Here is a 13,015-nt window from a genome sequence, read left to right as displayed (position 1 = left end):
AAGAATAGAATAATAAAATTAAGTAAACGAAACGAGACTAATATTTTTTTGGGCCCCTGTGCCCAAAAAAATGGGCACAGATTATTAAAATGTTGAATTTATGACAACACTGCCATTATAATTTAAATCACATTATATGGAGTGTACGTATTACACATCGTGTAATACGTACACTCCATATAACGTCTCTCGATTTAACGATGCACTCCCTATAGCGTTGATATCAATTGGGCTTTGGTTGGTTTAGCTTGTCTTCCATACTATGATACACTTTACATAGCATTACAGACAATAACGACAATTAATTAAAAAAAAGTACTTTTTAAGTGGCTGAAATTAAAACTCTTCTTTACTGTTTGTATGTACTTCACGAAGAAATACACACGAAAATAACACACATATATATTATATAAGAATATTGCATTCTTCAAATGGGAATTGTTTTTATGTAATCACAAGTCTGAAATAAACATTTACGAATACAGATTTTTCTTCTCCCTCACGAACTCTTTGTAACGTCAAAATATACGCAATATATAATATTTTATTTAACATTCAAAAGTGCCATTTAAGGTGGTCTAATTGGAATAAATGATTTGATTTGAGTGTCGTCATATAGACTATATTTTTAAATAATATAAAATTGTTTAAAAAGACGCTCCATATATTGCTTTTTGAAATATCCGTGAGAACATCCCATAAATCCTAGATCATTCTGATGACAATTGACTTCACCTATACCTCTCTTAAACTTGACACTGACATTTGACACATGCCGCCATCTTCCCAATGAAAACTTATGAGTAGAATCTTGATAGCGCCAAACAGAACTCACATTAGCAATTCCAACTTAGTATAATCCGGTTTTCAAGTTAAAATTTCTGGTTTTCAAGTTAAAATTTCCGATTTTCAAGTTAACATTTCCGGTTTTCAAGTTAACATTTCCGGTTTTGAAGTTAAAATTTCCGGTTTTCAAGTTAAAATTTCCGATTAATTAGCGGACGTTTCCTTCCTTCCGGTGAATGAGACGATGGATCGTATACCTTTCACGGACGTCTGAAATAATCACATATAACAATAAATAATTTTGAAATGGAATTAGATAAATCAATGTTAAGTGTAATATGGCAAACATCCCAGAAATTACATCAAAAATCAAAACTTATTTCTATTTAAACATATTTGAAGAAATTATATAATTATTGAGAAAGAGAGAGAGAGAGTGTTCGCATAGAAACATACCTTTTTCTTTGATCCATTCAATATATCCTTATACATCTCCGAGCGAAGGTATCTTGAATAGCTGTCAGACTTCATTAAATGGTACACGTGAGACTGAAAGAGAAAGAGTCATGTACAGGAGTTTCAGAGGAATACGTAGTAGGTATGTTCTGGTTTTAAAAGCCCGGCCACGCACTTGCCAACTCGCAATGCGAGTGTTGATAAAAATATTAAATAAAAGCAATTTTGTTTCATCAAAATCGATTCAAATTGTTGTTTTATTTACAGCGTAGTCGTAACGCGACCGTCACGTACGCGGGCGACGTTACACGTACCCGGTGTGTTCTTCACTCGCTCAGTCATATTTTACATATACTAATAATTAATAAATATATATATATATATATATATATATATATATTTATATCTTATATCTTTAAACGAGCAATTCTTTTATATATATATATATATATATATATATATAAAATTGGAATCTCGGGATCGGCTCCAACGATTTTCATGAAATTTAGTATACGGGGAGTATACGGGAGGGATATTTCGGGAGCGATAAATCGATCTAGCTAGGAATAAATGATAGAAAATAACAAAAAGGTGGTGTTTGAGTAGTCCCAATTGAAACTGAAAAATTAATTTTTAATTGCTTTAACGACACCACAACACTAAAGCTATTCCAGCATATAAATTCTATATTGTTCATATTTCATCATTTTATTAGTATGTAATTCGTACATAAATATAATTTCCAAAAAACACAATTTATAAAAAAATAAAAATACCGAGCAAAGCTCGGCCATCCAGGTACTGCATAATTAATACGTTAAATATCAATCGTGATGATTAAAAAAACAGTTTCAGTTTACTTATTTTTTTATATAAACAAAACAATGGTCCAATATTGTTTCATTATCACCACCAGAGCTGTTTTTTTATAATAGTTGGGAAACGTGCCTAAAGGACCCCATGGGACAATCGGCCCATGATTAATGTGATAGCCCCATAAGGGCCCATCAATTTCCTCGCATCAGACCAGTAATGATTTGCCCCATACAAATAAAATTTCCCTTACCTGCGCTTGATCAAAGCAATATCTATCCGGTTTTCCAGACTCCACTCTCACACGAGTTAGTTCCCTGTAAAACATCAGATTTTATTTTAAAAAATCAGTGGCGCAACAACCTCTTTAGGTCTTGGCCTCAGATTTCTGAATCTGTTTCATGATCATTTTAGAATCTAATCAGCATAGGTGATCAGCCACCAGTGACTGACACACGTCGACTTTTTGGGTCTAAGACATGTCGGTTCCCTAACGATGTTTTCCTTCACCGTTCGAGCAAGTGTTAAATGCGCACATACAAAGAAAGAGATCGAACCTACGACCTCAGGTATGAGAGTCGCACGCTGAAGCCACTATTTATTTATTTGGAAACAAAATAGATACATCTTTACAATAAAAATAAAGGCCAACATTGCTTCCTTACTAGCTATAAGGCGATAAAATGGCAACACCGTATGAAAGATTTCTAATTTACTTCCTATCCGCACTAAAACTATGTTAGCGCAATCTCTTCTCACCTCCGATATGAATGAAGAGCTACTCAACAAGCTCGAACGCCTGCAGAACTTGTGCATACGTTTCATATTTGGTCTTAGGAAATATGACCATGTGTCTAAGTTCCGCAGGCAGCTGGGGTGGCTACCTATTCGATTCAGACGTGACGCTCATATTCTTCAGCTTCTATATTCAATTCTTTTCAATCCCAAAACCCCTTCTTATCTCAAAAATAATTTCAAATTCTTAGGTCCTTCTAACTATACGCTACGCTCTTCTAATAGATGTCTATTGGAAATTCCATCCCACAGCTCTTCCTTCTTAGGCAATTCATTTAGGATTTCCGCCATTAGGCTGTGGAATAAGCTGCCTGAGTCTATACGATTGGCTTCCTCCCTATCGTCTTTTAAAACTCTTCTATATAAATATTTCCTAACCTTATCCTATCCTGATCAATCGTGACCTGTGTAATTCTTGTATCTCCTGTTCGTTTTGTAAATTCTCTATTTTCTTGAATTTGTAAGATTAGTTTTAGTTAGTTATTATAATATATATAGTTACTAATAGATTAAGGATCTATATTTTAATATAAATTTATTTTGTTTTTTATATAACTTCTGCACTTCTTGCACCCATCATTTTTCTTTATTTATTTCTATTCTTACTAGGGTTGCCTGGAAGAGATCGCTTGTTAGCGATAAGGCCGCCCGTTGCATCCCTTGTAATTTATATATATTTAGTTGTTAGTCGTGTTTCTTTAACAACGAAGTGTAAATAAAATAATAATAAATAAATAAAGATTACCTGCTCGCAGCATCAATATTAACGGGCGAAGGTGCGTTTGGGTCGAGAAACTCCTTCCAAATGTCCCGGGCCCGAGAGGCCACGCGACATATCGGGAGCGCCTTCAACTCTTGCACGGCCAACCAGAAACTGAAATACAAAAAGAAGAGATAGAAAGAGATACAAGTGTTTTAAGAGACGAGCAATATTTTGCACACTACACTTACAGCCGCCTCAGAGTAAACCTCTGCTAGATTTTCTTTTTGTCGCAGTAATGTAGTTAAATCAGAGAGTTAATTGAATTTCTAGACAGTTAATTTGTTTAAGTTTTGTAGGAACATATATACATAGTAATATGTCAATTCAGCCAATTGGCTTAGCCATTTAATTAACAGCCTAGCCGTTTAACTAACGGCCTGAGAGTTATTCAGCCGAAGCGTTTGTCACAATATTTAATGAACTGAGTGGCTTAGGCCATTCATATGATAGAGTCATAAAAAAAGGTGAAACATATGACATAAAAATATTTATTTTAAAATAAAATCATTGTTTTTTTTTAACGAAACTTTGGAAAAACACCATCAAAGTTGTGGTTTGCCCACGCCGTATTGACAGTTTGAAGAGTCGTTTCGAATTTAAGAGTGGCATACAATGGAACTAAATTTAAATATCAGTCAACAGAAACGTCCTCAATCCAAATCATTTGCCTAGCTGTTTAATCAACTGGCGGAACATCTTTCAGGCCGTTAGTTAAACGGCGCCGTTTAGTTAAAAGGCTAGGCTATTAATTAAACTGCTTATTAAGCTACTTGGCTGCGACATATATATATAATTGTAATGTTTTCCTTAAAATGTTGTCACTTATCATTAATGCACATTCATATGTTATGTATAAGTATTCATATATTGTTGTATGTATGTTAGTGTGCCATTAAAAAAAAGATAATATATCAGCAGTGCTTCAATCTTTTTAGTTCTGGGCCTGAGATTTTTTTATCTGTTTCTTGATTTATCAATCAATTTTTTTAAAAGTAGATGATCATTCTTGTGCCTGACACACGCCATCGGCCTTTTGCGTCAAATGTTTTCCTTCACCGTGCGAGCGAATGCTAAATGCCCCATAGACAAAGTCTATTGGTCAAGCCAGCGATCAAACCTTGACCCAAGAATAGGAGTCACACGCTGAAGCCACTAAAACTTTATTACATAACATAATAATAATATTTAAATAAATAAATAAAATAAATTTTCTTAAGGTCCTACAAGAAAAGAGCGTACCCATTCTTAAAAGGCCGGCAGCACGCTTGCGAGCCTTCTGGCAGTGCGAGTGTCCATGGGCGGTGGTGTCTCTTAACATCAGGTGAGCCTCCTGCTCGTCTGCCTACTGTAACATAACATATTTTCTTTTATAGAACAGCGGGCAAACGGGCAGGAGGCTCACCTGATGTTAAGTGATACCGCCGCTGCCGCCATGGACACTCGCGAGTGCGTTGCCGGCCTTTTAAGAATTTGTACGCTCATTTCTTGAAGGACCCTAAGACGAATTGGTTCGGAAATACTTCAGCTTATTTACTTGAGATTTTCCCCACTGAATTCCTTATTGAGAAACTTGGCGAAGTGCTCCCGCCCTGGAGGATCCCGGAGCAGTTCCCGAAGGTTGAACGACCAGCGTCTGACGCGACGAAGGGGAAGTGGTTCTTTACTGAAATAAATACAACGTTCAAAAAAAATCATATTAAAAGAACAGATAGAAGTTACGAGAGCAATTAAGTCAGTTTATTTTTCAAAAAACCCAAATCAAGTGTTGCCATATTTAAAAAAATGTGCAAGTATTGCCGTATTTTGGTATAGAAAATCCAAATACAAGTGTTGCCATATTCTTATCAGAAAATTCAAATGTTAATGTTGTGCATGTCATCACAATAAAATCCAAACATAAATGTCTCATTCGTAACACACAAACATGTGTTGCTATTTTTTTTAACGGTGTCTTTATAGGGAGAGTATTAGAGACCATAAGTTATAAATAACTGTTTGTATAATAGTGCCATTATGATAATTATAATATCAATTAATTATTACTAACAGAAAAAGCGTGAATGTTGCCATTTACAACCAAATAATTATAAAAAACATCTTCAATATATAAATACCATTGTTTCTCTTGATCCCACAGTTCCGTAGTATCGCTTATCCAGGGATTGGGCCATTCCGGTGGAGTCAGGAAGGCGTCGTACTCCGCATATTGCTCGCAATACGATATGAATCTGTGGATAAATAATTCACTTTTCACAAGAGAACCAACCGAAAAGGGTCGATTGAAATAGGCCTTCACTTATAAGCGATTCCTTCCATTAAAGAAGTGATACAGCAAAGTGCAAATATTTTGTAACCTTATTTTAATAAGTTTTATCTCTGTGAAGCAATTCAAAAACCCTTTTTTATAGGGGGCAAACGTACAACGGGAATGACCATATTAGTTGCGTTCCCGGCCCTATTTTATGCCCTTTTGAAGTGACAACGTCTTATAATTCCATGGCGGCTGCACGCACGAAAAATGACTCATACGGCGTTACCTCGCTCTGAGGCGTTCCATTTAAAGCTTGAAGTGTAAGCGAGAGAGCGACAATCAGGCAAAATCGGCCTCGGCGTTCGGCCGCGTTCGTTCATTAAAAAAATGACATACTTGTATGCGTACACATATATGTAAGTTGGTCAATTTAATTGTGATTTCCATTCACCTCCTCTATATCCATACAAAATATCTATCAAACAAATAAAATTGAAATTTTCTTACGCTCATTTGTGACCTTGACCTTTATAATATAAAGATTTACTTACATTTCTGCAACCTTACTGACGCGCACATTTCGTCTTTCGAGTCGCGCCTTCAACACCGCAACTTGTCGTTTAGCCGCTTCGATCTGTGCTTCAATACTCGGCGTGTCACCCTCTAGTGTTGCCAGTTCAGAGTGGGAAGATTCGCCTGAAATAATAATTTCAAAATCAAAGCCATTCCGAAACTTCATATTAAAACAAAAAGTAGTTTCTGTTTCTACATATGTATTCTACATATATATATGTATATTTAATTAATTAAAGTATGTAACCATTTTGCGATCTAAAAATCGCTAGTAACAGCTCTCGGTCAAACCAATGTCTTTTGTATCGAGGAATTTATATTGTGTTGTGTTTTTAATTATTAGTGTCAACCATTTTTATTATAGTGAAGGATTAGTACATATTTATTGTTTTTAATTCAATCATTACATACTTACATCAAATCTACGTCTTGTCAGTGTAAATAAATAATAATATACTATAGAAGTAGATTAATAAAATAAAATTAAAGATTTTACGTCCCGAAGCTGTCTAAAATAGCCAAACTAAAACCAACTTGGCCCTAAGCTGTCTAAAATAGTCAAGCTAAAACTGAAATGTCCCTAAGCTGTCTAAAATAGTCAAGCTAAAACTGAAATGTCCCTAAGCTGTCTAAAATAGTCAAGCTAAAACTGAAATGTTCCTAAGCTGTCTAAAATAGTCAAGCTAAAACTGAAATGTCCCTAAGCTGTCTAAAATAGTCAAGCTAAAACTGAAATGTTCCTAAGCTGTCTAAAATAGTCAAGCTAAAACTGAAATGTCCCTAAGCTGTCTAAAATAGTCAAGCTAAAACTGAAATGTCCCTAAGCTGTCTAAAATAGTCAAGCTAAAACTGAAATGTCCCTAAGCTGTCTAAAATAGTCAAGCTAAAACTGAAATGTCCCTAAGCTGTCTAAAATAGTCAAGCTAAAACTGAAATGTCCCTAAGCTGTCTAAAATAGTCAAGCTAAAACTGAAATGTCCCTAAGCTGTCTAAAATAGTCAAGCTAAAACTGAAATGTCCCTAAGCTGTCTAAAATAGTCAAGCCAACAGAATTAGTAATAACAATAACTCACCATTTTCCTTAACGGCCTCAGAATTCTTCTGTATGGCCTCTTCGCTTTCTTGAGGGTTTGTGATCGTTACTATTGGGTTGTTCTGTAAAAGAAAAAAATTGTCACGATAGGTCAATTTCTGTCTGGATTGATCGTGATACTCTTCTGCCCCATGCCCCAAGTACAAACCTTCAAATTGTGCTGAGTAATGAGCTCTCTGCATTGCTGAAGCCGTTTCTCCTTTAAAGCGTTAATTCTTGACAGTTTCTTTGGATCCAATTCCGTTGTGTTCACACATCCGGGCTGAAAAATTTTACAAATTAAAATGATATTACTCTAATTAGATCCTGTGCGAAACGTGATAAAATAAATACTAAGATTTAGAAACAATTTGTTTTATATGTATAGTACATCGGCTAGTAATGTTCACAGTCCGATTCACAAGGCATTTTCTTTTGCAAACTAGCGAATTGTGGAATCGACTACAGGTCTTCCCTGAGAGATACGATCTCCAACTATTCAAAAGCGTACCCTCCCTTAAAGGCCGGCAACGCACCCACTGAAAATACTGACTGCCCTTTTTGGGCGTCCCGTAGGCTCGTTCGCTATACGCGTTTATGGCTGGCACATTTTTCTTCATAATTAAGTTATTTTCAACTCACCATAGGTCTATGAAGATCCCAGAACGCCCTCTCCTGACTGTCCAGAACTTTCCTCTCCAACTTATCCCTTTTCTTATCAACCTAAAAGTTATTAATTATAAATGACCTGATGAAATAAAAATTATTATTTCCAATGTTAATTAATTATTTAAAGAAAACAATTTTTTACCGGATTGAATTGTATTATTGTAAACTTATAATTATTTTTACTTACTTTGCTCTGGGCCTCTGCCTGCATGAATATAAACTCCCATTTCCTGCTGAACATCTTCTGTAACCGTGCCAATGACTCTGCCTCATAATCAGCCAGTTCTAAACGTGCCTTGTTCTGCATTGTTCGCTTGCAGAGGTATACCGCTGAAAAATAACGAAAACAATTGGAATCCATCAAGAATAGATTCCTAAAAGGCCAACCTTCTGGTTGGCCATGGGCGTTGTGATACCATCAGATTCTTTTGAATTATTGTATGTAAAGCGAGGATAAAACTTGCTGAGTTTCTTGCCCGTTCTTCTCAGAACAAGACCTCCTGGTAGTCTTGCGAACGGATGGCGTAGTTTTGCTCTTTCGCGAATTTTGTAAACGTTTTTGACATTCATAAGCATGCCTTAAGTCGCATCTAAACTGAATAAATAAATTTTGATTTGATTGATTGATTGCACATCTGCTTTTAACAAAAAATATTAAAAAAAAATGTATACATACCGTAATCTGTATTTTCAGGCTCCCATTGATTTGATGGCCAAAAGTACGGCGTTTGGAACCTGATAAGTTATTTACTTCATAATAATGGTGTTTATATACAAATTAAATTAAAATTATTTAAAATTTTAATTTGGTCGCTCAAAATAATAATTTTTATTATTCTAATTTTATTTAGTACTTTGGATATTTTTTCGAGAAAAGCGAACTACCTAAATATTCCATTTGTTTGTATATGCTATTAAAATTAATTTGATAAAATAGTAATATGGCGATTAAAAACAGTTTATTGCCAGTTCTTCTCTTCCGACCATGCCTTTGATTTGAGAACAGTAAATGTACAATTAGAAGGATTAAATATGTTTTTTTGAAGTTCATGAGTGTTTATTGTGTTACCTAAGTGAATAAATGATTTTGACTTTAAATATATTTTTTATAAGAATTGTCTGTTTCTATGTAAAATTCAAATTTGGAAGACACTATATGTGGCAGAATTGTGTACAGTATTCTTGGCAACAAATTATTATTATTATTAAACAAAAATATTGAAACGAAGTTTGCAGAGGGAGCAGATATATAAAATCAACTTACCTATAATAAGTATTATCATTTTTCACCGTCAGACAATGATCATCTATAGGGAATAAGTAGCCATGAGCCGCCAATAGATGAGATAGGTGCAACGCCTCCCACGCGTCTTCCAGATTGAGGTGACGGGTCAACCATGCCACCAGTTCGGAGCCAGTGAAAACCTGAACATTTTAATTTACCACTGAACCATAAAGATTCCTTCTCTGACAATTTTTTATCTTTGTATACAGAATTTATTTATTTATTAAAGTTCACCACATTATATACATATAATGCTATATATACAGTGTATGTTACAAGCTGTCTTTTCTTATAATTGTCGTAGCCAACTAGCTTAATTATCCATTCAATTAACATCCTAGCTGTTTAACTAACATCCTGTAAGGTATTCAGCTATAGTGTTTATTTTTTTAATAAAATTTTTATTTGAGTAAAAAAACACAAAATTTCAGTTTAATAATTCTTCATTTAAATTGAGACTGGTTTTAATATGATGAATCTATATTACTTACCGATGGTATTTTACTCATAAAGCTCTTGACAGTACGAACAGGCACCCCTGTGTTTTCATCCTGCATTTTCTCTATGATAGCTTCCATCTATAGATTAAATTTGTATTTTAAAACTATTAACTTTCTATGTGTTAATATGTGTGTCATTGCAGATCCCTTCAAGAAGATGCATGTAATTACTTTATCATTGTTTCACCGGGAATTGAATCAACAAAAAGGTTGTATGATATACTTATGTGTTTACAACTAAAGCAAAGTATTCGAAGCTAGCTAATTTATTAAAGGATATATTTTAATTTTGTATGAACTCAAATTTCTTGGAAACTAAACTCATGTTAACATGACAAATTCCGTCAAATCAGTTCAGTTGTTTTTGGCATATGTATTATGTAGACTGTTAACTTTAAAGTATAAGCTTTATAATATTTAAATTATGTATCGTTCAAAAACAATATACAATGTAAAAAGAAAATTTAAGCCCAAGGCAGGGTATATATACAGCAAACATTACCTTCTTATATGCCAGATAATTAGGCGATTCTTCTGGTGAAGGTACTGTAGCCATCAGTGCTTGAACACTGGGTGGCATGTTAGCTATCATGCTCTCTCTGTCTTTCTTTTCTTTCTTCTCATTTTCCTTATCATCTTTTCCTGATTTTGCCACCTCTCTGTAAATCACGGATATTTTTATGTTCATGCAAATATTTATTTTCTATAAATATTATTCATAACCGAAATAAACCTGTATTTCACAATTACTAACATCTATTAAACTAATGTCTATAGGAAATATTTAAAAACTTATATTTTTTCTTTATAAAAGAAAACTGACTTATTAATAATAATTGAAAATAAGCTATTACTACTATACTTTCATATTAACATATAAAAATGAATAGGTAGCAATTTAAAAACTACTGTACAACATTTAATAAATATACAACATTTTATACATTTCCTTGAATATCAAAAGTTATATATAGCATTACATATGTAATAAAATCCTAAACTTAAGATGCTTTTGGGCTTAAGAACCCATGGCTTGCACTCAAACTAAAAATTTCAAATATACTGGGATATTTTATAAGCTGGGAGATTTTGGCAAAATTCTTACACCTAATTAAACTAAGGTGTATTTTATGAAAGAAGTAAGACTGTACATAGTTGAACAAGAACAACACTAAGTTTAAAAATTACGAGAAATTAATAATAGTCAGCTGATTAGTACATATTATGTAGCTAGTTTTTCTAATACAGAATTATGGAACCTACTTGGAAGGTCCCTGCTGACAGGCCTTCTGAGCCGTCTTCTCATTTGAATTCATCGTAACCATTTTAACACACTCACTTATAAATCTCTGAGAAAAACTTATTAATGTTCTTTCATAGTGAAATATTAAATAATTTCTAAATAATTTGCATTGAGATTCTTAACACAAGGTCACTAACCACAAACAAATTGTAAAAAACAAAAAGCACAATCCCTCAGGGCACTCATAGTTTTTTAATTAGAAAAACAAACGAAGCAACAAATTAATCTTTCGCTTGAATAGTTATGGTGGATTTTCTTCAGAGATACAACTAAAATTCACATCTCTAAATCATCTTCGATATAATTAATGAAAACGAAAATTACGTTTGGTTTTCATTCAAAAATAACAAGAAAAATACGCGAAAAACGTAATTTTTCGTATTCGAAATCAGTGCACGGCGAAATGTCAAAATTTCAAGTAGCCATTAATCAAATGCACTTTTTGAACGATAGTGAGAAAACTGTACCTTGCGTAAGGGAGATAGACTATACCTTTTTACACGGTAAAACGAGAGGTTAGAGGAATGATGGCTAAGCAGATAAATTGAGATGATTGGATTTATGAATGATCTTCTTGCTTGTGAAGCGTCTGTCTATTTTGTCGCATTATATTAGGTTTGATAAGCGCATGTTATGAAGTGATCGACTATTGAACAGTTGGTCTATTTTTAGACTTGCTTTTATATATTTTTCTAATAGAAAATAAAGGAATATATTTTGAAAAGAGTATAAAAATTTCGTATAATTAAATAGTGCACAACGTTCATCTGTACTGTCAAAAGATGGCAGCACTTATATTGAAACATTTAAAAGCCCGTTACTTTAAAAAAAATAAGCAAATGTTTTTTCATTTCCTTTATTGATATTTATAAATCAGATAAAGTTAACTAATCTTATTAACTTAGATATAAAACCTACTATTATAAAATAGTTTCTACATAAATAAGCAACATTATATCAAGTCGTATCGTTGGAATGTCTTTACATAAGGATAGACGGCATTTTTGCATAGATATTTATCTCGTATAGAATATTTATTGTCCATTTACATTGTGGTAACATCCATTGTTACCCACGTTACTCAGTACAATTTCGGTTCGCACTTATATTTTATTTTCGTAGCTTGGAAGACCTGGGTCTATTACTAGTAAACGTAATATTGTATAATAAAAGATATTATGACAGTCTTTTTAGGTATACTTCTTGGGCTATTTAAATCGAATCTGTAATTTTTACGAATACTGACAGTTGAAAACCTTTTTTTTTTGCCCTCAATGATGAATCCGCACCTAAACTTTAACAAATAAAAGGTTTAATAAAATCGCTGCATTTCTTGTTTTCAATTGAGAACCTAATTAAAAATCAAATTGAAGTCTGTTTATTATTATTCCTACCAAGCATGATCATCCTTATTGACTGATTTTTTTAATCTTCTTTAGGCGCATGAGGGTAAAATTTTTACGTTACGTCACGAACATAGGTATGCAGCATTTTTATTGAAGAAAAGGGAATGATTTTTTCAATACACTCTATTGGTTGATGTATACGTTTAATAGTTATTATCCAATTATTATATTATCATTAGCACATATACAGTGTGTAAACAGTGTGAATATAGATATACAAATAAATGGAGTGATCATATACTGGTACACGATCATCTATTGGGGCTTTTACCTTAGTAATAATTAATTAACAAAGAAGTTTCACTTCAGATACGTGTACTTTGTACGCACGAACTTTTTTTTA

The 13,015-nt window shown here is 33.3% G+C and overlaps 1 protein-coding gene across 1 annotated transcript; it reads right to left on the bottom strand.

Moving 5' to 3' along the window:
* Positions 1–348: 348 nt before the first annotated feature.
* On the bottom strand, positions 349–11,694 carry LOC111002066 (regulator of G-protein signaling 7). The gene is made up of 16 exons (XM_045633251.1): positions 11,227–11,694; positions 10,466–10,622; positions 9,955–10,041; positions 9,443–9,603; positions 8,855–8,913; positions 8,366–8,508; positions 8,152–8,232; positions 7,679–7,792; positions 7,511–7,592; positions 6,416–6,560; positions 5,728–5,841; positions 5,148–5,276; positions 3,596–3,724; positions 2,309–2,372; positions 1,243–1,335; positions 349–1,056 (listed from the first exon to the last, which is right to left on the bottom strand). Exons 1-16 carry the CDS (start codon positions 11,286–11,288, stop codon positions 991–993), a joined length of 1,686 nt encoding a protein of 561 aa, XP_045489207.1. The 5' UTR covers positions 11,289–11,694; the 3' UTR covers positions 349–990.
* Positions 11,695–13,015: the final 1,321 nt, after the last annotated feature.

Source organism: Pieris rapae, chromosome 22 (assembly GCF_905147795.1).
Source record: "Pieris rapae chromosome 22, ilPieRapa1.1, whole genome shotgun sequence".
In the NCBI taxonomy this organism is placed as follows: Eukaryota; Metazoa; Arthropoda; class Insecta; order Lepidoptera; family Pieridae; genus Pieris; species Pieris rapae.
This window is presented reverse-complemented; position numbering and strand designations above follow the sequence as displayed.